Source organism: Pseudomyrmex gracilis, unplaced genomic scaffold (assembly GCF_002006095.1).
Source record: "Pseudomyrmex gracilis isolate BER0280 unplaced genomic scaffold, ASM200609v1 scaffold_7, whole genome shotgun sequence".
NCBI lineage: Eukaryota > Metazoa > Arthropoda > Insecta > Hymenoptera > Formicidae > Pseudomyrmex > Pseudomyrmex gracilis.
This window is the reverse complement of record NW_018020591.1, coordinates 57,104-83,806: the sequence shown is the minus strand read 5'-3', so window position 1 is coordinate 83,806 and position 26,703 is coordinate 57,104. Positions and strand designations below refer to the sequence as shown.

The window sequence follows — 26,703 nt, the reverse complement described above, 5'->3', positions numbered from 1 at the left end:
ACCACAGAAAAAAATCAACAAAGTCCTTGTGTAATGTGTCAAACAGTTATTTGCGTTTTGAATGTCATTCTAAAATCTCATCAGGTTTGCGGATAATATTTTTATTTTTATTTATTTTTTATAATATATATATATGTATATTTATTTCATAATTCTTTTCCATATAAAAAGAAGAACGAAAAATTGGAAAGAAATTCGGCTTTCGCAGAAAAATTCACGAGACTATTCACGAAGAATATTTTTATTAACCGCGTCGGATTCCTTTTTATACAGCAGTCTTTCAAACCGGCGATATCTCCGCGTGTACACGACGCGCTCACTTCTCGTTTCATTCCAAAAACGTGATCCGAAAGCGGTATCAACGCCGTCCCCGAGTCTCTCTCTCCTGGCAAAATTTCTGGCAAAAAAAAAAAAAAAAAAAAAAACAAAAAAAAAACAAATTCGTTTCGCCAGAAGCACGTGCCGTTCCTGTCAAACAGACTGCTCCGATAGAAGACACGATACGTTATCAACGCGCTATCGCCCGATGATTGGGGAGATGGGGGAGTGTATATAAGCCTTCTTTTTCTTTCTCTCTCGCTTATCTTTAATATAACTTCTAACAACCGCGCGCAACTTTTAATAACCTCGCTTGCGCGTTGTCGCAGTTAAGCTCGTCTTCTTCTTCCTCTTCCTCTTCTCCTCGCCTCGACTCGATACAGCTAACACTTTTGCGCTTTACTTCTCTCTCAGCAGGAGGGTGGTGCGTTGTCGATGACGGAGATGAAGAAATCATTGAGCTTCGATCAAATGCCCCATGGCGGGAACACCTAGCACAGGCCTCATCTTCATCTTCGTTCTCACCAACAGCAGCAGCAGCAGCAACAACAACAACAAGCGCAACAACAACAACAGCCACCGTGCAAAGTCACCTCCACGCGCACACGTCACACACACTGCCACTCACATTCACACCTACACAGCCATCATGCGCACAAACACCAAGCACTTCCGCCGAGACAGAGACGGGGCTCTTCGGGCATCATCTTGGGTCAAGGTACGTTGAATCTCGTCTATCTCTCGGCCACAAACGCCCCGATAGTCCCCAAACCTATCAGTACGCTCGGTCGAGCGTTATCCTTGATCGTTACGGTTTGCATGATTAGTTCGCAACATCGTGGATGCAATTGTAACAAAGGGATATTGCAAAGAATGTCGAAATGGAAATGTGTCTTTCTTACTTTCGGTCACACGAAAATATCGATTGATTAGTTTGAAAAAAAAAAAAAACACTAATGTTTTGATGCAATTTTCCTATTGTTCTCTCAATTTTTTCTTCTTACACGTATTCTTCTTCACAAGGAAGGCTGGACTGAAAGTATCTTTACTTTCGGTCCAGCGAAAATATCGATCAATTAATTAAAAAAAAAAAAATTATTGCGATGCAATTTTTCCTCCTGTGTACCGGAGTTTGGAGAAATACATTCGGCCGCGAAAAAATATTATTCAATTCTCTATTACTCTCAAGTTTTTTCTCTCATTTATTCGAATCGGTTTGCGCTCCGATATCAGTCTGTGTATTTTGCACATTATTTTATTCGTTTGAAATAAAACAAGAAAAAACTAGATCGCGGGGTTTAATAACAGTAGCAGAAATTCAGGAAACGTAATTTGACGTGAAATTATCTGCTCTGCATGTATGTTAGGAGGTGACCATCCTGAGAACATTCTCTGGAGATTCGATTGCGACCTAGCGGGTGAACCGGACGTGGTAATTTCGCCGCCTCCCCCGCCGCCACCGCCGCCCTCGGCGACGGTTTCGAGGACCACAACCCTTTGACCAATACTCGAGGAGGTGCCGACAGGTGTACCGGCCCAAAAGGAACTGCCCACACAAGCCTCCGTGGTCGTTAACGTCGATCAGAAGGAGACGTGTTTATAGCGCATCTAGTCGCCGGGGCGGGTTGGTAAACCGCAACGAGGGCCATCCCGCGCCGACGACGATGTCATCGACGGATCATCAGCGATCGAGAGCGTGCAAACGTGAGGCGTTCGAATCGATCGATTTGGACGTGAAATACATCTATGAATATACGGTTGACTGTGAGGTTTTCTTTCGCGAGACACGCGACGCTAAACGTTTTGTGAAACGCGTTTCCGCGTTGTTTCAACGGAGCGGCGCGGCGCGTTGCGATTGTTGTGTCCAGAGAATTTCACGGCGTTTCGAAATTTTGCGAACCGGGATTACACGCCGGCACGTATGATATCCCGGGGACGTATCGATCGTGACCGATGTCCGAACGCAAGAACGTGCATTCCAATCGGAATAATGGAAACTACACGACCGGTCATGTGCGTTTCACCGCGTGAAAGAGGAACGACGATAGCGTAAGCGAGAGAGAGCGAGTGATCCTCCCGGAAATATTGGGAGGGGGAGGGGGGGAGGGGAGGGGGAGTAGATGTTTGTGAATCTATGAAGATAACGGAATGTTATGTTTTGCATTCCTCGTAAACCGACGGGAATCGCACGCGTCTGATCGCACGCGCGAATTGAATTCGGGGATTAGATCGAAAAGTATCGGTGCGTGAGTGTGTGTCACACACGTGTATCAATCGGAATAATGGGAACACACACCGCGCACATGTAAAATGGAAACGTCGCCGCGCGTGCAATTGCCAGTTGACCTGGAATTGCTCGTGTTGTTTCGAAATTTCCCGAAGCGACAGCTTCGAATCGAGAGAGGAAGTTTGTACGAAGTATCCGAAGCGATCAGAACCGACGACCGCGACGCGACATGACGTCTAAAACGCGAACTCGACACCTCGGAAAATTCGATATACACTATCATAATTTTGAGCCAAACATATCGAGAGCAAATTTAGAGATTTGACGAAGCTCGTTCGAGGAAAAATTTGAGTTTTTATTGGAAGTTGTTTTATCGCATTTGAGCGCGCGATCGCGAGATCTCTAGAAAATTTACTGATATAGAAACCGATAAATAATCAAAGATAATAACGTCAAATTTATTCGCAAAATAGCTGGTAAAAGTGACCGATTCGCGGGGTAAATACGTAAATCAATTCGAAAAATTGTATTTTTGGTTCAAACGCAATTTTCTTAGACGCGGTTCTGTATAAAGCGAATACAAAGCATCTCAAGTCGACGCGCGTACAACACGCGTCTTAGCAAAGAACGCGTTCGCTGGAAAATGCAGTTTCCGACGGACGATAATAATAAATTTCGATTCGGAAATATATTGTTGCAATACTTGCGGGATTTGAGCGGTTTACTCTCCTCTTTCTCGCGAAGAGAGAAAAACTCGCGAGAAAGAAAACTGCAAAGCGAGCGAAATCGATATAGATCTGAACACAAGAACGCTGGACGGTTTAAAAACCCCTCGACGATTGTATCATACGACTCGGACCAAATTCTCACATTAGTGATCACACTGCCACGTTCAGCTTTTAAAGAAAAAAAAAGAAAAACAAAAACGACGTAATCTAATAATTTGGAGCGAACGCGCGATTCCGTTGATATTGCTTTTGCGGAGAGAATACATAGTCGCCGCTTCGTAAAAGTACGTTAACGGAATCGAGCGCGCGAAAGTCAGGGGCGGAGCAAAATTTTCACTCGCGTACAAAATCTGCAAATTTTAATAAAAATTCAAAAACAGAACCGATCTGTTGTGCGTCGGAAAGAGCGCGCGTTGTTCGACCTTTCGAAAAACCTCAATGCTTTATAATTCGCTTGGCGCGTTTTACCGCCGCCCCTCTAGTCGACACGACGTTTATTAAAATACAAAATCGATAGCATCTCCACGAACAACAACCAATTGTATTATATATATAAGACGACGGACACGCCACTTGTCGAGAAGTGATTTATAAATCTTTTGTATAAATATATATGTGTGATGTGTATAAAACAAAAATTATACTTAACGTAAATATATATGTATAAATATAAATATATATATGTACATGTATGTATATGTCGACGTGTGTACATAAGCGGGGTATACGCGCGATGAGGGTGAGAAACTTTTGCGGAGCGAAAGCTGCGTCAGAGGAAGAAGACCCAGTCGTATTTTGACACAATTGAATAGTTTATATTATCAATTGACGTGTGTACAGCGTGTGTTTTTCACGACAGAAGAAAGAGAAGAAGCTCGACGGTTTTTATCCACACATACATACACAAAGACACACACACACACACATACACGATATCGTGATACGCGTTTCGTATATACTGTGAATAAATTTAATTACTATATGGCTGTTGAGAGGAAAACAAAAAGAGATTATATCGTGCAGCAATTTTATTGACACGTTGTTAGCCGTGATGTTTGAGATGAGAAGAGCGATTCTATGTGTGCGCGACGAACACACTTGACATAAGCGTTTCGCAAAAAAAAAAAGAAAATGAGAAATAAGAATGCAAAATTGTGTGAAAAACGCGAGCGAAATATACTGCCACTGTTTAAAAAAAACTGACAGGAAATATTAACACAATCTTTTTTTTTTTTTTTTTTTCTATTCGCTAGACACAATGTACATCGCAATTTTTCCGCGCGTATTTTTTTCCCACACCGCACAGAGAGAACGGAGAGACCAGAAATTTAATATCAGACGTTTAATTCGAAACTCGCTTGTTTGTGTTTCGCGCGTATTACTCGGTCTCGTAACGTTTCGAGAATCTTTACACGCGGACTATAAAAAAAAAAAAAGTTCATCAACCATTCAACGCCGTTGAATTTGTATGTATGAAAATTTCCAAAAGCATATATATATATAAAAACCCGATATGATACGGAGTTGAGTAATACGCGGTGCGATAACGGTAACGATTATTACAACGATTACGTTATATGACGGGTTTCAGTTTACACACTGTTTCTTCTTTGCATACAAAATATATCGAAGGAGAGAATAATACGAGCTCAACTCTCGAACAGAGTGACGATCTATCGGAGCGTTGTGAAAACTGTGTTGTCTGTAGAAAAAAAAAAAAAAAAAAAAAAAGGAGAGAAAAAAACAAGAACGAATATATTTCGTCAACAGCGAGGACAACAACAAACATTCGAATACTTTCTCTACATCGAAATAAAAACATTTGAACACTGATTGTACAGTATTTAATAATGCTGGGAATAAAACAATTTTAAAGCTCGTAATAAACGGCTCTCTTTCTCTCTCTCTCTCTCTTTCTCTTTTATCTTTATGTTAAATTAACATATTTTTGAAAAATTATATTTTACAAAAATTATATTTTATAAAATTTAAAATATAATAATTACATTTCTAAAATAAAATAGAATTTAGTGGAAAAAAGGAAAATTACTAAAATCGCTCTAATAGAATTAAAAACCAAAAAACCCGTTTATCTTATTATCGTTCGTTCATTCGCGATCGATGCGAAATCGTTTGTTTATTACTAATCTCATTGTACATATGTTACATACATTTGCTTTTCCGACGTGGATCCGCCACGGCAAAATATCACGATAGCCGCATCCAATCAATCTCAACAATTCGCGATCGCGTTCGACGGATTTCGAGGAAATAATGTTTCATCGCAGATCTACAATCGCATATAATCCGATATCCGTGGTACAAAGCAGATAAAGCAGTCTTCCGATGCGAAATATGCATGATTGGACAATACTGCATACTCGCTCTCAGATCTGCTCTCTGCATCCTCTAATCGGGTCAGAGGTTTGTCCGACGATAAAAGGCAGCTTTGATTAAAGGACGTCTATAACGGACGTCGCAAGTATTAAAAATTAATCGATATTTTTATCAATGTGCATTATAATAACGATAAATTGCTTATATTTATTGTCTAATTATTAATTATTTAAAATCAAAACGCGCAACGCGTCGATTATAATATTAAATTTAGAAACGCGTAATATCTTTGTTTTGAAATATGTGTATGATAAATATTGTGAACTGTTTCAAATTAATTACGTCGCTCTTTGGCATTATAAACATCATTAATTTTACATCACAGTTTTGCGCAAACCAACCGAGATTGATTATCGTCGGAAATAGATAAATGTCGTTAAAAAAAAAAAAAAACGTTCATTGGAGAACGTCATGTCGTTTTTTTGTGTTTCTCATTTCGAGAAACGAATCGGCATCGCAAATTGTCGGGAGGAAGGGAAAAAAAGGTGCAAATCGTCGGGTTCGAGTATAAGTGGGCGCGTTACATAGTCGCGCGCCATATATTGCGTTCGTTTAGCGCAGTTCGCTTCAAAGAGAGTGCGTTAAAATCCAGGTCATTTTCCGACAATTGTGACCAAAAAAAAAAAAAAAAAAAAAAATAAAAGACCCGGGCACACGGAGCGCACTCACGCACTATGGAATGAGGCTCCTGATAGCTTTCAGGAGCACATGCTAACCATTAGCATGTGTAACGTAATTTTTACAGTCGCTCCCTTGAAATATTCATAGTATACGCACCCATAGAGAGAGAGACACGAGCTTAAAAACTTATACGCACGCGTGCGTGTATCAAACGGGCATCTATTTTATATCGAAATCTCCCGAATTGTGTGCGCATCTACGAGTTTTACGTTGCACACATTATGCAAGGGAGTGGGATGTATATCGCGTCGAACGATGCGAAGCAATTCTTGTACAGAAACAATTTCTCAACAATATTGCTTTACAGGAACTATAAAACGAACAAGTTTCTTTGTCGCGTTAAAAGCAGACGCCGTCGACAGTATCGACATTGTTCGCCATCATCTCGACTCGACGGTTTCTTCGATAAAGAGAAGTACTTCTTTTTTTTTTTTTTTTGGACTTTTTGCAAATTGAATATATTTCGTCGTGTAACATTTGTTGTAACATGTAACAAGTTAATGCGTTACTTTTTAAAACAAGAGCTCTGTGCCATACCGTGTGCCTTTACATGTTTCGTTAGCGCAGGTTGGTATTTGAAGAGAAGTGTTTTGGGGATTGTCAGAGATGCGTACAATATTGCGGTTTTCTTAAAGTGTAAACTTGTAAGATATTGTGTTAAACAAAAAAAAACCATGTTTTTTACCGTTTGAATATAGAGAGGCGGAATGTACTTTTTCTCTCCGCGAAAGTTCGAAACGATTCAACGACGTAACAAATTCTGAATGCCACTAACATTCGACCGAACGTCGGCAGCGTTCGATGGTTTTTGAGGTTCGCAAAAAAACGCATTTCGCGAATTTTTCAAATGTTTGACCGAATTTTAACATTCGCCGGCGAATTGTAGCGAGCGTTTCAACAAATTGCGCATTCGTGCGCGTTCCGATATTGCGACGAAATGTTTGCGCATTCGTTCGCTCTCGACATTCGCGGCTAATTTCGCGAATTCTCTCTCCTTTCCGCGCGCGAACCCGCGTGTGTTTAATTATTTTTATATTCACGTGCGCGAAAACTAACAAATTTCACGTAACAGCGATCGCGTGTGCGTAAAAATTTTACGAGGGACAAGTCACTGATCGGCGCGCGAGAAAAAAAAAGGTAGTTTTTCCCTGCAAATTTAATCTTCCATTCTCGTAGTCCCGGAAGAGACGCGTCTGTCAGTTTTCTCTTTTTTTCTTTTGCAAGTAAATCGCCGATAATTTATACGTACACATACAAACGTGGACACATTTTACCGTTCTTCGCATTCACCGATCCTGTAGCGCCGCGATACTCTCGCGTTTTGTTGACGCGAACTATATTACGAATCACACAAACCCAGTAGATACGAGATACCATGTGTATTTACGACTTTTGCTCGGTTCTATTCCGAGCTATAAACAATGCGCGTGAATGAATAATTTATTAAATAAAAACTGTATAATTTATCGTATGCAACGCACACGCGCGCGCGTAAAACCAATCGCCGTAATAAAATGTTCACGGTCAGAGATTCATAAAAATATTTTACAATCTTTATCTCTATTTATTTGCATTATTATTATTATAATAATTATACGTGTATACAAGAGAGCATAAGTATCAATATTAAATTTGCATTATACATTAAATACCCAGCACCACGTATTAAATGTTGCAAATATGTAAATATGTAAATATAACGTTATCTTTTTTTTTTTTAAACAATATCAAACACATTTTCCTCGTCTTCTCGAAATAATTTTCTTCTCTTCTGGACTTTCTCGACTTTTACAAGCAGTCTTAAACACACAATTATAATTTCATATCATAATTATGTAGAAATCTGTGTGTGTATGTGTGTGTGTGTTAGATATAGATTTCTATTGTGTGTAAAATTTCTAAAGTAATAAATTATTGTTTTCTAGACAATAATTTGAAATAATTCATGAAAAATGATTCAAAACTAAATAACTTCTCGTACTTATCAGCTAAATTGTGTTTCCTTTTTGTCTCCGTTTTTTTTGTCTCCGTTTCATTTGTTAAGGCAGGATGGCTCTCTACATTGTGTAATTTGGTTTTTCTTGCTGCATTACGTTCCTTCATAATAAATGTATATGTCAAAATATAATTTAGTGCCAGTAAATCACATTATTTTATAGAATTTAATTATGCAGATTTAATAAAAATTTAACTTTAGTATGTAGTATTATGCAGATTTAATAAAAATTTAAATTTAGTATGTACGTATATAAATGCATATAAGTAATAAATACCAGAAAAGATATTCTTGCATTTGAATCTTCTAAAAGACGTTTGTATTCACTAATTTCGCTCTTATGATCATAATTTTGCAACATTAATTGCTGTTTGAGCTTGTCTTCAAATTGGGCTACTTGCTTGCGCAAATAATCAACTTCCTCCTGCAATTTGAGAACTGCTCCGATTTTATTTCACTTGTTCTCAGTTTTCTAAATCTTTGCACTAAATCTTCTTATTTTGTAATTATATACATATATTTGCACAATTAGTTATTTTGCACGATTTTGTTTTTTCTTAAATCTTGTAAAATTGTTTTGAAACACTTTTGTGTAATATTCATAAATTCAAGGATTATTTATCCTTGAACAATTGCCTCTGTTTACTCGCATGTGAGATTGTTTACAAATTGAAATTGTATCTGCGATAGAACCGTTTTGTCGTCACTTACCTTTGACGTCGTTCGTGTGTTCGGCACGTTCGCGTTCAAGTTTCACGTTGGCCAAGTCGCGCTGCAACTCGTTGTTCCTTTTGTTCAGACTGTCCAAAGACGCCTTGTACTCGTCCTCACGTTTGAACATCCAACAGAGTAGTTTTTTCATTCTCTCCTTCAATATTTTCGACTGCTCTCGTTCGGATTCCAAGATCTTTCGCTGCTCCTCGCTGAAAGCATTTAGCGCGACAAGTTTCTGTAATAAAACGTATAAAAGATTTGCTAATATTTTGGACTCTCAAAAACGCGAATTCGATGAAACGTGTTATAAGTGCGCATATTAGATTCTTTGAACACAAGCAAAGACGTTTACTCACATCACGCATTTCCGTGTATCTGTTCAGAATGTCCTGAAGGTCAGGGCGCAATATCAGACTGTAAGCCATCGCGCGTGATTGCTGTCTCTCAAAACAATCGTTTACTTTTTCCACTCTTCTTGTTACTGATAACAAGATGCGTTGAAGTGACAGCAAATTGATCTCGAGAAGCGCGGTAAATGGCACGAAAAATGGCGCGTACGATCTGGTTTTAATTCTCGCGCTACGTTAGATTTAAGAAGGGCTGACAATTCAACGGCGCGAAAGCACCACTCAAACATAGTTGCCAACTTCTCGCGCGCAACTGGTAAGTTTTTCGAGAAAACATTGGCATCCATGACGGACAACGTTCGTGATTGGCGCGAATTCCGTCGGAATTGCCCAATCGGTCTCCGTCGATCGTGCGAATTGACCAGTAACGGTCGACGAACCAATCCCGAATCGACCAATCGCGTCGAGTCGAACGGAATCTCCGGCCGCGATCGCCGAGTAACTACCGTTGTGACGTTTACGTCATGAAAACAACACCGTAAAATTTTCTGATGCAATCCTCGTGAGCAGCGTGTGTCTCGCACAGGGAGCGAGAGCTGAAATCATTTTGTTACATTTTTCTCACATGCTTTATGTCGCTTAAGTTCGCGATAAGCAGAGAGTTTTCTTTATTGAAAAAAGCCGACGATAAGCGACCAAAAAAATGACAGAAGAGGATTCGGTACGTAAAATGCAAATCCAATTTATAAATTTAATATAAATCCGGCGGATCAATTTAAATGCGAAACGCGATTAAAACATTTTGCTGTTTCACACGTGTCATTTTTACCGTAAAAGTTGCGGAGCTACGCTCTTCTTTGCCGTTTATAAGGAATTTTTAGCGGCCAAATATTTTGAAAATAGCGTATTGTCGATCCCAACCTCAAAGTATTTCTCTTATCACGTGCCCAAATGGCACATACGGAGTGGCACGTCCACATTCCATAATTCACCCATTTTCTCTTATTGTGTTACCGAGTTTTTAAGATGGATAAAGCAGTTACATTAAAATTACATGCAGTTGCATGTTGTTACATTCTTGTAGAATTGCTTGTTTTTACAGCTACACTTGTATATAATTCAAATTTACAAAATCCATAAAATTTATGAAAATAGTGATTTTAGAAAAACCATAAGAATAAAATTTTATATCGTGCCATTGGCAAATGTGAATAATAAATGTTACTTGTAAAACGCAATGCTTAGGTGTTTGATCCAACTTTAAAAAAGAAAAAAAAGAAGAAGAAAACAACATTTGATATGGATTCGGCTTTCAATGAGGGTGGTAATAGTGGAGATGTGGTTGAAAATGCGGACAAGGATAAGGAAAATCAGGAGCCAGAACCAACAGTCATTGAAGAAGATGAGGCACTGGACTTAGAAAATTTTGGTAAAAAGAAAAAAAAGAAGAAAAAGGCATTTAATCTAGATGAATTAGAAGCAGCTCTACCTGATACCAAGAAAGAGGTAAATTGATTAATTATAATCTGGTTTTTTTAATCAATTGTTATCTATTTTAAATACAAGAAGTTGTGATAATCTTAAACTTGGTTTTATTTTGCAATAAAATTAACTAATGTGTGATTTGTTTTCTCTTTATAAAAACAATGTACAAGAATTGTGCATTGATATTGTGTCAGTAAGAGAAGCAATGTGGTATCTAATATGATCTATATTTCAAATATTTTGAAACTCTGTGTGTTACTTGAGCAGGAGTCTGTGGAACAACAAATTGAAGAGATTACTGTAGAAGATGACTTCAATTTGGATATGGACTTTTCTAAAACAAAAAAGAAGAAAAAGAAGAAGAAAGATCTTGATGAATTGGTGGCTGAGGAAGAGCTTAAAGAAAGAGAAGACAAGGAAAATGGTATGTATCATAAGAAATGATTTTATGCCGAAATCTTTTTTGCATCTAGTTGTTTATTTTACTCATTATTTGTTAACATGCTGCACTGAATCTGAGCGAAGTGCAGAGTATGGTAAGAAATATGTTTGGTGTTCTCTCTAATCATATCAATCTTGCACTTGATTATTCTTGCACCTACATACTTTTCATACAGCAATAAATAGTTTCTTTGAAAATAATTCCATTGTTTGTAAGACTAAACTTTATTCCTAAAGATAAATAGTGTACTCGTTTTAATACATAATGTAAACAACATTGATCAAAAATATTTGTCATATTTTTTTAATAATTAATGTAAATAAAGTAATGTAAATAAGAAGTATTAATCTGAGATAAAGTTTTTGCACTCTTTAAATTTAATAATTAACACGTTAATAAATTTAATAACTTAATAGTTTTTTGCATTCTTTAAAGTTAATTCAACAAGTGCATAAAGTAGCAAAACTATATGTATGTGTAGGTGTTTGAGTAGTTAGTTATGATGAAATATTTTTATTGTATTCCTCATAGGCTGACATATAATTTTAAAAAATTTATAAAAGTGTTTTACAAGAGATACATAAAGGGAGCACAAAATAATAATGACAATAACAATATGTACATATATGTATTTTTTTTTTCTGTATGCTTTTCAAAAAGAATTTCCTTAATTTCACGTGACATTGTAAATATCATATATTACTCTCAGTCACACTTACAGTTCATTGGTATATTTTCACATTGAAAAAATTGATAGACTAGCAACAAGTTTTTCTATCATTAATCAGTCGTTACAAATAGATATTTTTCTTCTCTCCATAGTGGAGGAGCCAAGCTTGTGGGTGGGTTCCGACAGAGATTACACATATGATGAACTATTAGATAGAGTATTTAACATCATGCGGGAGAAAAATCCGGACATGGTAGCCGGTAAGAAACAGAAGTTTGTCATGCGTCCGCCACAGGTAGTACGCATTGGAACAAAAAAGACATCTTTTGCGAATTTCACTGAGGTAGGAGATAAAACTCATGCTTATAAGTGTTTTTTTTTTTTTTAAATTCTCAGTTTTTTAATTATTAATAAATCGATATATTTTGTAATATATGTATAACACAGAATAAGATCTATTGCTAAATAATAATCTTGCAAATATTTCTGTTTGTAGATTTGTAAAACATTGCATAGGCAGCCAAAACATTTATTAGACTTTTTGCTGGCTGAGTTAGGTACGAGTGGATCAGTTGACGGTAACAGTCAATTGATCATCAAAGGACGTTTCCAGCAAAAACAACTGGAAAACGTTCTTAGACGATATATAAAAGAGTACGTTACGTGTCATACATGTCGTTCGCCTGACACAATTCTTCAAAAGGATACTCGCCTCTTCTTTTTGCAATGTGAGACTTGCGGCTCGAGATGTTCTGTTGCTAGCATAAAATCTGGTTTCCAGGTAAATTATTTTTTTAATTAAATTTAAATATAATATTTTATAGTCCTCAAAAAAATATTACTAAACACAGTATTAATATGTATGTATGAGGTAGAACAATATTTAAACATTATTTTATTTTTATATTACAGGCCGTCACAGGAAAGCGCGCTGCTATTCGTGCGAAAACTGCCTAAGCAATTTTCTCCACTTAAGAAAATGCTAGTGCAAATAAAATTATGGAACATAAATAATAAAAAAACAAAAAACAATACAGTGATTGCATCTCGAATTGATTTGAGTACAGGAGTGTAGATAGTATTAGCTCGTCATAAAAATTTAATACCAATTCTAGTATGAAATGAAATAAACTGGCTTGGGCTGCATATATATGTGTGGATTTTGTGTCAAAACAAACACACATACATATGTAAAGATCCTCAGCTTCATAATATGCTTAAACACTCAATTGTTTGCATTTTGTGAATTATTATGAAAACTATGTAATCTCTTGTTTTCAAAATTTTTTATTCACAAATATTTTGATCTTTTATTAAATTAGCGTTATTTATAAAATTTGTTTTCTCATCCAGAAAAATCTTGCGGAACACGGTGGATCAGCGCAATAGAAAGAACATTTTTATTAAATAATTTTATTAAATATAAATTATGTATATTTATATCTACTATGTAATTCAACTTTAAATTCTTTTGTATATTTCTATCACTCCTTTCCCAAGGATGGTAGAAGACTAAATATGTATAATAATAATAATAATAATAATACTAATTGCAATAAACAGGAAACCGATATGAAACTTATACATGTTTTTATGTACTTTAGAAATAATGCAAAAGATTTTAAGGTATAAGAATTATTATTTAATTAATGCCCAATATGCATAAAATTTATAACATTATGAAATTTGTAAACAAAGGAATGTTAATTTGGCGATTTATAATTCATAGTATTACATTTGTATACAATATTAATAAATATGCTATACACATGTTGCAATTGCATTCTTCTAATATCGTTAGATTGTTTGTAAAAATGACGCGACATCGTAACCGATCGATCTCAGCAAAAGTAGATACAGCTTGGATATCCATTGCAGAAGATTGTTGCAACTGAAAATAAAAATAGAAAATAATTATCAAAATCTCTTTATATCACGTAAAAACACATTAGACTCAAATAAAATACTTTTGCTACAATTGTTATTTAATTTTTTTTATGGTAAAATAATATTGACTTTTTTTAGAGATGAAATGCTTTTGACATCTTTTTAAATTCTTTTTTTTTTTACAAAAGAGATTACACATTTAATCATTTCTGTAGATTCTTTACTGAACACTTACAAGATACGAATTTCAAAGTGTACAACGCTGCAAGTCCTCGCGATTGTTTTGTAAAAAGATTGTTTTGCGACTCGATATTTCCCACGTGTCGCAATTCTTGCCATTATCCTGTACCGATTGACAATGTCTCCGTGATCCTTGACGATAGCGCGTATCATGTTCAAGTTTCTAAGACAACGAACACCATCGAGAAGATATAAAGTGAAAAGAAAATTGAAATAAATTGATATAAATTATATCGCATTGGAATTTACCTGATTACTAGCATCATATTCTTTGGCATTGATTTCAATATGTCTGTTATTTTATCGAATCGATTTTGCACTGTTTGTTTCATATAATTTTCCAGCGTTACGTCGTTCGGACGCGTCGCGAAAGAAACTTGATACGGTGCTTGTAGTAGCATTTCTGCTAGCAATGCATAATCTGAAACAACAATCAAAATTCGAAAAAAGAGAAAAGTTTAATTTAACACTACTTCTGAAAATGCTGTTTGAGTAAGAAAAATTACAGAAAAAAAAAAAACAGTTGTGTGACACACTCACCCGTCACGTTCAAATCACTCGCAAGAGCTTTCAGGGAGTTGTTATTTCTCAGAACCATCGATTCCCAAAACTTGCACAAAACGTGCCTCGTGTTGTCCGGCAGGTATTCGTACAAGCCGTGATCCAGTAGCACTATTTGCGCTTTTTTGTCTTTTCCTTTTCGTACGAGAACTAAGCGAGTTAAGATTGTCGATTACTTAAATCCTCACTATAGTTAAATCGAATTACAAATGTCTACAGTGAACAGACGAGGAATCTTAGCAACGTTTGCGAACTATATTGTTGTCAAGAATGTATAATATGATTAAAAAAAAATAATACCGTTTCCTGGATGTGGATCAGCGTGCACAAATCCTGTGTGAAATATTTGCTCGCCCATTAGAGCGATTAGTTTCTTGTCGACGTCCGCGATATCCAATCCCATATCTTTGATCCCCTTCACATCGGTTACTTTAACACCATCGATCCATTCCGTCGTAAGAACTCTCTGAAAGCACAAAAAAAAAAAAAATTACGATTAAAATCGTGGAAGATCAGTAATTCAAATTACTCGAATAACACAATTGATTTTGTGTGAATTATATTATCGGATATATATTTTATTAATTAAAAAAAAAGTTAACCAAAACAAGAAACTAACACCTTAGTGGTGAGATCCCAATAGACTTTCGGTATATGTGCAAAGTCGAATTTCTTCAGATCTTTAGCACATCGCTCTCCGTTTTTCCCTTCGTTCTCAAAGTCTAGTTCCATGTATAAAGTATCAATTATTTCCTGCAAAATAAAAATGAATTAAAAATAAATTTTTGTAAACAATAATCCTACAATAGATTTTTATTAATCACGCGAGACAAGAGAGAGTTACAATAAATATGCGGATATTTGCGGATAATTTGTAACAATATTAACTTTACATCTAACACCCAGTACAGGTCGAATTTCGGATGTATCACCGTAACTGCTTTTAGCAGATACATCATCGCTTTTAAATCGGATTTGAATCGGTCCTGAAGATCGATATATTGCACTTTGATCGCTACTTCGTCCCCATCAAGAGTTACACCTTTGTACACCTGTTTAAAAGAACAAAAATGACGAGGTGAATCAACACGTCAGATAAAACACGTAAATAATGGTTGTAAACATCTGTGCGACGATTTTGTTAAAATTTAATTGCAACAATAAAATTGCGTGTACACGTGTGTACATTTTGTATTTTTAATACCTGAGCTAAGCTGGCAGCCGCGACTGGCTCAGGTTCAATCTTACGTAACATTTCTTCCGGATTCTTATTAAAATCTTGCAGAAATATTTCTTTCATTTCGTCGTTCTCTCGGGTCAGACATTTGTCCTTTAATAAGAACGTCCAAATATTTACCGCGTAATTTATTATTATATTCACACACGCAGAAATATACACAAAATCATATACATATACATAATCTAACCGAAATGTATTTGCAATTTCAAGTTTAATCTCAACTCAAATATATTCGTGAGAATATTATACCTGCAACAATGACAAACGTTCCGTGTATTCTTTCGGAAGGATATGATTGATCGCCGCCAAGCCCTGTCCGACTTTTATGTAAATTCCACCGTTCCGCAGACAGCCCTCAACGATTCGGTCGGCGGATCTTTCGTGTATCTCGGAATCCGTGTAACCCATTACAGGCGCGATCAAGTAGTCCAGAGATATCGTCAAACCGATCTTCAACGATCTCGCAAATCTAACGCAGCTTCCCGCAACGCTCCTCACCGTTCTCTTCTTCCGTGAAGGTAGAAGAGCGTAACTTACGCTCACAAGGGCTATCCCTGCGACAACACAATCGTTTCTTGTTTATCTCCAGATGTGACAACATTCTGTGTGTGAAGTTCTTTAAATAATATTAATTATAAAAATACACACATCAATTATAAAAATTGTTTTCCTATGTATATTATTCTCTGTTACGTAAACAAGTCCGTATATTTTGGAAAATACTTGCCTGTGCCCACGTAAGCGATGCGACTTGAGAGAAATGGACTGGTTGAAAGATATCCGAAGCGAAGTCTCGTTCGCAACATTGTTGGCGGTTGATCGCGAGCTGACGGATAAAATAACAAAACAAAAAAAAAACGGATAATAATAAACAGCAGATTCAACAGCAGAAGCAACAATTAGAAGTCCGACGTTATTCAAAAAGGTCCGCCTTTTTGCGTGGTGGGGATGTCGTCCTTGCGATTAGAAGAGCAACTCGATTGTCCTCCTGTGTACATAAAAACAAACAGAAATTTGAATCTTATCGGATGTGTTATTTAGAAGACAAAGAAAGATAGGAGGAGGAAGAGAGAAGGAGGAAGAGGGAGAAACCCGTATCTTTGTGTTGTTCATTTGGACTTGCTGAATCTTTCCTCGCACGCGCAATCTTAAAACACACTCGATTTAACGCACACAATAATCTTTCGTTATCGAGAAATACGCACTTGAGCGAGATAAAACAACCGATCACGCACTGTTACCAGCGCATGTTAACGGCCTAGCACGTGAACAGTTTGGCTCGGTATATCGCGCTCTGGCCGTCGTCGTCGTGACGACGCTGCGTCGTTGGCAATCGTGTGCGTGCATGTCGCGGTTGTAAAAACGTTCGCACACGATCCAGTTGCGCGCCGCCGCCGAGAAAAATGTTGAGATTTCGAAAATTATTCCCGCGATCCTGCTCGATCATAGGAATGGTGCACGTAGGAGCGCTCCCTGGTACATACATATACATACACACGCATACACACGACTCGTGTCCGCACATCCGTGGAGCTCGATCTTAGCAGCCACGTGCGCGAATATCAAAAAGCATTTGTATTGAATTAACAACAACTCGGTGTAGTTTCCGACCAATGATTTGAATAACAATTTAGATTAGAAACAACGCGTTTCAGGAACGCCGAGGTACGGAGGATGTTTTGAGAAGATCGCGACGGACGCGGTCAAGGAGGCCCAGATATACTCGGACTGTTGCGTGGTAAATTTTTAACAAATACTCAGATAACATCACATCGGGAGATATCTCAAATGAGAGATACACAACATTAAGCAGACGGTCGAGAGATCCACGTCAAGAATAATCAAAGTCTCTTTTTTTCTATCGTAACTCTCCGTCGGACATATCTGTTGTTTTGTCAACAACATGTGTACGCACGGCATTTTTCAGGACGGCATTCTGTTGGAAAATATGCACGACGTTCCCTACGTGAGGCACAAAGACCTGACGCCAGAGGTCACAAGCACAATGACGAAAATCTGCACGGAAGTGAGAAACATCGTGCCACGTGATATTCCGTGTGGCATACAGGTAACAGAAAATCCGACGGGATTTTTGAAGATATTATCTCTCCATGTTTGTTTACTTCCCAGAGCTGAAACTCAAAAATGTCTGTTAAATCTGATAGAGAGATTGATTCGGCGCTGCTCATTCGACGGCTCGCGCGTAAAGCTCTCTCGAGCCGCTTTCTCAATTATTTATGTCAACTAATGAGAATTTCAACTAACCGCTCGGATATTTGTTGTATGTTATTTGCGATTCGATCGCACACATAGATTCTCGCGGGATGCAACAAGGAGGCGATCGCGGTAGCCAAAGCCGCGGGGCTGCAATTTATCCGAGTCGAAGGATTTGTCTTCTCCCACGTGGCCGATGAGGGTTTCATCGACGCGATCGCCGGACCTTTGTTGAGATACAGAAGATACATAGACGCGGACGACGTTCTTGTTTTCGCCGATGTTAAGAAGAAACATAGGTGAGAGAGAAATAGAGATCTCTCTGTCCGGAATCTCTGCGTTGCCAGACTCATTTCGCTATTTTATTTATGTCGCGAAAATAAAACTTTCACGTGAACGCGGTTCTATTTTACGCGTCGTCTTTTTTTGCAGTTCGCACGCGATCACGTCCGACGTTAGCTTGTCGGAAACGGCGAGAGCCGCGGAATTTTTTCTAGCCGACGGTGTCGTCGTAACCGGCACGGCGACCGGCGAGGAAGTTAACGCAAAGGACTTCGCAGGTGCGTGTATCTTTTGTACATACATGTATCTCTCTTTATAAACGCGTTCGTTGATTCTTGCGCGTTTCTCTACGCGTCAGGACGCGCGTTTGTAACCGCGGCACGAACAAAGGAGTTTGTCGTAAAATGGAAGGAGATCTGACGCCATGTTACACACTTTTGCAGAAGTGCGCGTCGCGACGAGGCTGCCGGTGCTGATCGGCTCGGGCGTGACGTTAGACAATGTGGACAGCTACTACGCGGCGGACGCGCTGATCGTTGGATCGCACCTGAAGACGAACGGCCGTTGGGAAAACGCGCTCGACCCGCGGCGAGTACGCGCCTTCGTCGGGCATTTAAAAAGTCGACGACAACAAACAACGACGCGAATGTAGCGAGAAAGCGAAAACGCCGTGGAAAGAACCACGTCCAGCGAGTAGTCAGCCAGCCCAGCCAGTTACGAAGGAATCGGCAGCTGTTCGACCAGCTGACCGAACTCCCACCTTCGATCGACTCCGCGCTCGCTGACGGGGCTGAATTCTGCACATGTGCGAAGCGGACGCTTTGGCGCCCGGAGACAACAAAATACATATATCGATCTACAAAGGAAATAATTAAGAGAATGTTGAGGAAAACTATTGAAGTTCGCTACGTATATTTTTTTTATCTACAAAATACGGACTATACGCGAAATTCTAAACGCTCTCCTGATAAATTTTCGCATTTTTTTTAATAGAGAGATAAAATCAAACCGGTATTGAATAATTTATTTCGAAACTAGTCATCTTGTGTTACTCAAGACTCTCTCTCTCTCTCTCTTTCTCTCCGCGACTCTTTGCTGACGAGATAAAAGATTACGCGTGACTTGTAAATTGAAGACTTAAGTCTCAGAATATAATAAAAACATGTATCGCAAGTTACCAAGTTGGGAAATCTAAAAGCGGAAATAATCGCGAATGTCGATAAGTCGCTTTTGGAGACGGGCACGTCTCGGCGCAACGTAATCTAAGAATAATTAAAATTGTCATATTAGAGAGAGAGAGAGAGAGAGAGAGAAGAGAGAGAAAAGAAAAATCATTATTCTAGACGTAAAACACAACATATCGTGGTCTCGCATCACCACCCTCGTTAGAATACACTCCTGGCATCGCTTCTACGGGCACCCTACCGCGTCGACATTATCCTTCCCCTCTACGCTCTCCCTGTTCGCTCTCGCCCCTCTGCATCAAGAGGATACCCCTTCCATTCCACATTTACCTATTCCTCTCCCCGGCTACACCCTCGCACCAACGAACTCGCTTCCGTCTCACTCCGCTTCTCCCAACTCCATCGCGCTTCCCCTCACACCCCGGACTCATCGCCGGGAGTCTGCCCCTTCCGTTTCACCGTCCCTCATCGGCAACCGCCTTTCGCCCCCGCGTTGCCCCTCGTCGTCGGACTCCGTCGGGTCGCCCAGCCAGCCAGCAGCCAGCCAGCCAACAGTCGAAATCAGCTGACGGCGAGCAGTTGTTACCACGGCTCCTCAAACGCGATACTGTTCAGGCAAGTTTATCACCGCGGACGCTTTTCCGCGCCGCCCTTGGCTAGTTTCTTTGTTGTGTGTGCCCTCCTGAATTCTCCCTTTCTTACGTCATTGGCCGTCGTCGCAAACGACTACTTTATTTTCTTGTGTCTATCCTATTTTGCTTTTTGCGTTGGCGAGACCGAAGCGTTCCGACCGAAAGGAGCGTCTCGGAGAGTCTCTCCGAGATGCTTTGACGTAACTTGACACAAAGACGTTCGGCGACGATGACAAAATCCCACCGTCGTTCCGTCGTTTCATCGCGTGTAACACTCGAGCAACTCGTGTTTCTCGTGTTCGGTAACGATTGGAGCACGTCATTCGCGATGAGAAACGAGATCGCGAGCGAACGATTGCGCGATTTTTGATGTCACATTGTGATTTTTTTTTCTTTTTGTTTTTGTTAAAATTAAATAAATGTAAACACACAAAGCTAAATTCGAGAAAAGGGGAAAAAAATGACGCGGAAGTGATGAGGCGAATACTCTGAGACGACCTGACGACGGAGATTTGTTTACTTTTCTTTATCCCGTAGCTCTTAGCTCTGTGTTTTCCTAATATATGTATAATTCAACGTGCGCGCGTGTGTGTGTATACAATTCGTATTCTTGTGCCTTAGAAAAAAAAAGACTTACTTTGAAAATGGAAAAAACAAAAAACGATAACTCGAAAACGTTACCGTAAACTTTCAAATCTCTGTTTACAAGTCACGTACTTTGAGATTAAAAAGCGATAAAATCGTTCGGAGAGAAGCACAAACGTCTCACGTCAAAGTTTGTGTTTGTAATTATCGATGAGGGGGAGACAAAACTGCGGAAAAAAAAATTTGCGAAAGGAAAGTCGGTCGCGAGAGACGGTAAAACAATGAAAAAACGACGGCCGCGCGCGCGGATGTCGTCGATTACGTTTCGCTACTATTGTTTTATCTTGGAAAAACGAGCCCGAGATTAGCTACATTTTAATCTCTTTTTTTTCTCTCTCTCTCTCTCTCTCGGACATCGATATTGTTACTTCGCTACTCGAATACTAGCTCGGAGTTCAGCATGATGTAAGTCATTCAGCCAATTGTGGAATAAGCCAGGATGATGTCACGGCAAAAATAAATTATACAATCTGCAATTCTTTCGCCTTATGCCGACGGTCGCGCGAGCGTTAGAATTGTAATTGGAACCAGTAATTACGATAATGATTTTATTCAACGACGATTCTATTTAAAGAAAAAAAAAATGCAATTTTGCGACGCACCGATCGAGGACTGTTACAGATTTTGATTCTTTTCAACACGAGGTTTTTTTTTTCTTTTACGCGAATCGCGTCGAATATATTTATTGGAGCGAACTGTCGCTTTTTTTGGTTTTTCTCTTTTCTTCTTGATGTTCTCTTAATTGGATGTCATTACACTCTCTCTTTGTAATTATACTGGTGCGTGAATTTTCTTGAAAAAAAAAATCGAGATAATTAATTTTTTTTCTCTCTCTCTCTCTCTCTCTCTCGAATTATAAAGTAAGCGAAAGAACATTTCTGTCAGTTAATTATAGAACTAAAAATATTTTTCTACTTTTGTGAATAATAATAATAATAATTCGATTATATTACTACTCGATAGAGAACAATGATCACTTTGTAATGGGCGCGAGCGAGTGTGCGTGTGTGCCGTGCGTGCGTGCATGCGTGCGTGTACGCGAGTATATTTACAGTCATATCGGGTACTTAAATAGTTGGCAAGCGATTATGCACAACACGGAGGAAAACTGCTTGCTTGAAAGAAGACTCGTCGTTGCCCTTCTAACTAGAGAGAAGCAAATTCGAGATCAAGGTCGCCGTGATCGCCTCGCACTCGCCCGCCCACAAAAGTGTGTTGAGATTATACAACCGAGAGAGAGAGAGAGAGAGAGAGAAAGAGACCGAAATAAAGATAGAGAAAGAGAGAGAGAGAGAAGGAGACTCGAAAATGCAACGAGAATCCGTTTTTTCGATTCGAAAACTCTCGAGAATTGAGAACACGCGATTCGAGTAGAATAAAAAAAAAGAGAGAACAAACGATCGGGACTTCGATAAACGTAAATGTCATCGTTCGAAGAGAATGACGCGGAACGATTTGAAAAACGTCGCACTTGTGCCTTGTCATCATAATAAGAAACAATACAAAATGATGATTAGAAGAAAAGAAAAAAAAAAAAAAAAAAAAAAAAAAAAATACAAAGTTGTCGCTATTAATATTAATATTATTCAGCGCATTTGTGTGCGTGCGTCTTATTAATTCGATATCTCTTTCAGGTGTCGGGCGATAACAGATCAAGATGTTGGGCAACTTCGTCGGTTACTTATTTGGTGGTAACTACTCCGGGACGCAGGACTCGCTCGAGGAGGATCCTCGAACCCGGGGGATAACGCGGAGATTCAGACAAGTGGAAGTCGAGAACGACGAATGGATCCTCATTGACCGGACTGGTACATAATCTAGTTTATTTTTAATAAATTTATCTCAAACTTTATCACTTACACACACACACACACACACACACGAAAATAAGAACACACAGTTTTTCTAAAAGAAAAACTACGGGGAGAGAAAAAGATTATTATTGTATACAACTTCAAATATATTAAAGCTAGATATGCCAAGAAAGCGAATGGGTCAGAAATAGATTGGTCATAAGCGATAAAGAGATAGTTTCAACTGCGTCTTATGTTATTATCCGCTCATTCACTTCGTCGCTCGTTCACGTGCTCGTTCACTTGGTTTCTTCGTGGATTCGTTACGCAAGATCGCAAATGCGCGCGGTAATAATTTCTCAGATTTTATTTTCGAACCGAGTTTATTATTTAACACATCAATTTGCGAAATGGGCGTAAAAAACTGGATTTTTGTTGAAATGTTTACCGGTGTTTCTCTCTCTCTCTCTCTCTCTCTTCAAATCTTGTATCTTTGTTTGCGACACACCTTGATCATTGAGAAGCATCGATTATGTTGATGCACTTTCCTTTCTCCCGTTTCAGTTGAGGGCACGCTGGAGGAGCCGTGGTACGAAATGCCACCTGCAGTGTTCACACAAGAAGGACCTATCAAAGTGGCCACCTCGCCTATGGAGAATCTGCTGATTGAACATCCCAGCATGTCCGTTTATTCCGTCGTGTCCGGAACGCCTACGTCGCCTGCTGTCGTTCCAGACACCCCGCCACCCTCGCCGGATAGATGGACGGATAATCAAAAGGACAGCAACGTCCCGGATGTCACCGATCTTCCCCAAAATGTTCCTCCGGCACCGCCAGCTAATCTGTCGTCTTCGGTGTCCACTTTATGCACTATGTCCACATCACTAGATTGCAGTCCCGATCGAAGTAATATTGACGAATTGTCGCGCAGAGTTGTTGCAGAGATGCAAGCCATCGACAATGACAGACCCGTGTCCGATAACAATAACAACAACAGAGCTAACATTGAAAAACAACTTCAAACCGCTCAAAAACGAGCTCAAGTGGTACGAATTTTTTTTGAGTTTCTTATAATTGTTATCGATACATCCGTCTTTTTGACAAAAGAGACATCTTGAAAATCAAGTCTTCGAAGAAATATCTTTAAGTTCGATACCGTCAAGTTAGAAATTTGCGAACATCTTCGAACTGTTAACTTTTAACTTTATCGAGAACCCGCTACTTTATTTTTCGCAGATGCTGAAGAAACGTTCGACTCAGAACCTGACACGAACTCGTTTGGAGAAAAGCAACAAAGTGCGTCAGGCAAAAGGTAAGCGACTTCGTCGCCAAGAACGTTTGCGCGTTCGCAATAGTGGAGCAAACAACAACCGAAAGTGCTAGTCATCCGATCTCAGGCCAAGCTGTACTTAAACTTCTTCCTGAAAACATGACCAACGCTACAACAAAATAGCCATACATAGTGAAGTTCGTTGCAACAACGGAAAACTGAAGGGCTTCGTATTAACTTGTCTTGTGTACACTGTGTGGTTTTTTTGTTTTTTGTTTTAGTTATTCAAAAAAAAATTGTGTACACAAATGAAACCAGGTTTAACTTCGATTACCTTGATCGGCCGACATGGCGATTCCGATGGGAGCGGCCAATTTTTTGATTAGACAAAGTGACTAAACACGATTAACATTTAATTGAAACCGATCAAATTAATTGGAGTAAAACCGGCCTTTATAACAAGAAATGGGACAGTTGCAATACGTGATAGCTATTTCTGCTCACCAATGATCTCAATTTGCTTCACTTCTTATCATTATTGACTCTGGTGTTTCGATTGTTTTGCTATATAAGCCCTGTTTGCGCACGAAAAGATCTGACAAAGATTTGTTGCAACGAAATTTTACTAGTGCGAGCGTATACTTGTTCGCCCAAGTATAGTGAGGAAGTGTGTACATTTGGTAACTAGGATTATAGCTCACATATACAAACAAAAACCGAGTGACACGTTTAACCCTTTCTGAAAAAAAAAAAATCCATATATATTTTAAGTAATTTAAATTTTCCTTTAATATTTTAACGATAATAGTGATTACGTTCTAGTATAACATATATATATCTCTCTCTTATTAAGTTTTTCATATCATTGTGTGTACATATTTATCTTTTGGACCCTGTAGCGTAGTCGCATATAATTTTATTGTAACATCTCTAGATATTTCGTTGTAATCATTTTAGAAATTATACACATGGCGATGATTCTCTTTTTTCATATAAAATAAAAACAAATTGTTCCTCACGCAGGAGTCATACAAAAAACGAATGCAATAATTTTTAAACTTCTACTATTTGGCAATGGAAGTTTACTGACAAACCACGTTCACGCAAAAAATGATTCCTATCATATATATGTAATTTCCATAATCTTGTACAGGTGATCGAAACAAAGCAATATTGAAGATATGCAATTTTATCTTGAAAGGGTTAACAGGAGTCCTCACAAAAGTATGTTTTAAGAGTGAAGTACATCATTATACACACGTGCGAGGACATTGATATTATTAGTGCATTGTTAAGATTATATATATATATATGTACATGTGCTTCATTTAACTTCATTTAAGTATAAGATTGATTAATTATAATTATTTATTTTTAGCACACACAATGGCATAAATATATATATATATACATTATGTATATTTAAATAATTTCTTACAGTTACAACTTAATTAATTGCATTAGTATCGAAAGTGTATTTGCACATTCGTCACAAACAAAAAGAAAACAACAACAAAAAACAAGAACTTTCTCTATAATATTTAAGAAATGTACATCTCTCTACAGAGACGCCACGTATGCCTTTATATCTTGAGAAGTTAGAAAAAGAAGAGAAAAAAAAAAGGTACTTTGAGAGATCGAAAAAGCAGTTTTTCATTTGTACAAACAATGATGTAATTTTGAAGATATACTTTTTAATAAGCATCGAAATTCGAGAAACGAACACAAATATTTTATAACGAAACCGAATGCTCGTCACACAGCAATCGACCGTGTCCTCTCGACTCTCACATGAAAAAAAAAAAAAAAAAAACAGAAATTTTCGTGTTTTTGGAGAACAAAACAAAATAATGAAGAACCGATATTTTTTCAAAAAAGAACTGTTAAATAAAAAGGAATACAACGCAAAGATTATTAAGAACTATGTAACACACTCACCTTAGTTGCGATAGAAACAGAGCGAGCGCGAAAAAAAGAAACTCCACGTGCGATCACTGCACTTCGACGTTTTTCACGTGTTTTTTTCTCATTGCATTGTTATATAGTATTTGTTATCGATTTGTTACAAACGCGCACATTATCGATATAAGACGAAGAGTGAACTAACCTAACAAATTATTCCTAATAACTCCGCGTGCCCAATCAAACGAGACTGAAGGCACGTTCGACACACACACATATATTTCAATAAAACCTCCCTTAAATAATCCTATCTACAAAATTTCGTAGTTCGAATCATCAAAATCCACATTTTACGTACGCGCTGCATAAAATGTTGAATCAATCAGAAAAAAAAAAAAAAGATGCACGCACATTCGTTCCGTCATCCATTTTTGAGTCACGCGCCAGAAACGTATGGGGCGAGATCAAACTCGATTTACACGCAGATCACACGTGACAATTCGCCAATCGCATCGGTCAGTTGGGCCGATCGATTGGTCCGGGCTCTGGTAACTTTCTCTCGAACTGATTTTGTTGCGTTGTAAACACGCCCTTCAGTTTCGTCAAATTCGCGCCAAATTCGAAGAGAGAAACGTTCGCCTCACATTTAGCGGAATTTTTATTTCGTAAAGAAAAGTGGCTGTACCATACAACATTATTATTGAAAAGGATTATTTGTACGTCACTAAATATACACACACACACACAGAATCCTATTTATGTATAAAAAAGTCAAATATATTTTAAAATATATATTATAAAAATTAACGTATTTAAAAAATGTTTCAAGAATCTTTTCTGAATTTTAA

The 26,703-nt window shown here is 38.2% G+C and overlaps 6 protein-coding genes across 17 annotated transcripts in view; 4 read left to right on the top strand and 2 right to left on the bottom strand.

The window, feature by feature from the left end:
• Positions 1-905, top strand: part of LOC109859317 (glutamate receptor ionotropic, kainate 1) — a 137,135-nt gene extending 136,230 nt beyond the window's left edge. For 2 of the 4 annotated variants that reach the window (XM_020437465.1, XM_020437446.1), the window contains one exon: positions 733-905. In XM_020437465.1, coding sequence (XP_020293054.1) covers positions 733-813 — 81 coding nt within the window. In that variant the 3' untranslated portion in view covers positions 814-905. The remainder of the gene's footprint in view (positions 1-732) is intronic. The other 2 variants (XM_020437455.1, XM_020437476.1) reach the window with 1 other exon arrangement.
• A 7,076-nt stretch (positions 906-7,981) lies between these two features.
• On the bottom strand, positions 7,982-9,532 carry LOC109860112 (serine/threonine-protein kinase mrck-1-like). The gene is made up of 5 exons (XM_020438985.1): positions 9,418-9,532; positions 9,059-9,296; positions 8,625-8,785; positions 8,333-8,448; positions 7,982-8,150 (listed from the first exon to the last, which is right to left on the bottom strand). Exons 1-5 carry the CDS (start codon positions 9,484-9,486, stop codon positions 8,069-8,071), a joined length of 666 nt encoding a protein of 221 aa, XP_020294574.1. The 5' UTR covers positions 9,487-9,532; the 3' UTR covers positions 7,982-8,068.
• Positions 9,533-9,956: 424 nt separating this feature from the next.
• LOC109860416 (eukaryotic translation initiation factor 2 subunit 2) lies at positions 9,957-13,227 on the top strand. 2 transcript variants are annotated; one of them, XM_020439487.1, is made up of 7 exons: positions 9,957-10,129; positions 10,654-10,914; positions 11,161-11,317; positions 11,397-11,429; positions 12,158-12,348; positions 12,502-12,786; positions 12,918-13,227. In XM_020439487.1, the coding sequence occupies exons 1-7, from the start codon at positions 10,112-10,114 to the stop codon at positions 12,960-12,962; spliced, it is 990 nt and encodes a 329-aa protein (XP_020295076.1). In that variant the 5' UTR covers positions 9,957-10,111; the 3' UTR covers positions 12,963-13,227. The 2 variants fall into 2 exon arrangements, with proteins under 2 accessions (XP_020295076.1, XP_020295081.1); XM_020439492.1 differs by lacking the exon at positions 11,397-11,429.
• LOC109860378 (uncharacterized aarF domain-containing protein kinase 5) lies at positions 13,019-26,618 on the bottom strand. Of its 8 annotated transcripts, none has more exons than XM_020439422.1 (11): positions 25,892-26,617; positions 16,661-16,921; positions 16,183-16,487; positions 15,898-16,023; positions 15,587-15,745; positions 15,315-15,446; positions 14,994-15,159; positions 14,673-14,843; positions 14,382-14,553; positions 14,128-14,295; positions 13,019-13,896 (listed from the first exon to the last, which is right to left on the bottom strand). In XM_020439422.1, exons 2-11 carry the CDS (start codon positions 16,737-16,739, stop codon positions 13,803-13,805), a joined length of 1,572 nt encoding a protein of 523 aa, XP_020295011.1. In that variant the 5' UTR covers positions 16,740-16,921; positions 25,892-26,617; the 3' UTR covers positions 13,019-13,802. The 8 variants fall into 8 exon arrangements, with proteins under 8 accessions (XP_020295011.1, XP_020295028.1, XP_020295052.1 ...); XM_020439439.1 differs by lacking the exon at positions 25,892-26,617 and adding an exon at positions 23,192-23,272; XM_020439463.1 differs by lacking the exon at positions 25,892-26,617 and adding an exon at positions 19,944-20,111.
• On the top strand, positions 17,141-19,937 carry LOC109860429 (uncharacterized protein F13E9.13, mitochondrial). Its single transcript, XM_020439503.1, has 6 exons — positions 17,141-17,409; positions 17,589-17,671; positions 17,861-18,001; positions 18,247-18,446; positions 18,580-18,707; positions 18,873-19,937. Exons 1-6 carry the CDS (start codon positions 17,337-17,339, stop codon positions 19,079-19,081), a joined length of 834 nt encoding a protein of 277 aa, XP_020295092.1. The 5' UTR covers positions 17,141-17,336; the 3' UTR covers positions 19,082-19,937.
• Positions 20,138-25,766, top strand: LOC109860434 (tumor protein p53-inducible nuclear protein 2). Its single transcript, XM_020439515.1, has 4 exons — positions 20,138-20,228; positions 22,525-22,698; positions 23,248-23,729; positions 23,920-25,766. Exons 2-4 carry the CDS (start codon positions 22,548-22,550, stop codon positions 24,064-24,066), a joined length of 780 nt encoding a protein of 259 aa, XP_020295104.1. The 5' UTR covers positions 20,138-20,228; positions 22,525-22,547; the 3' UTR covers positions 24,067-25,766.
• Positions 26,619-26,703: the final 85 nt, after the last annotated feature.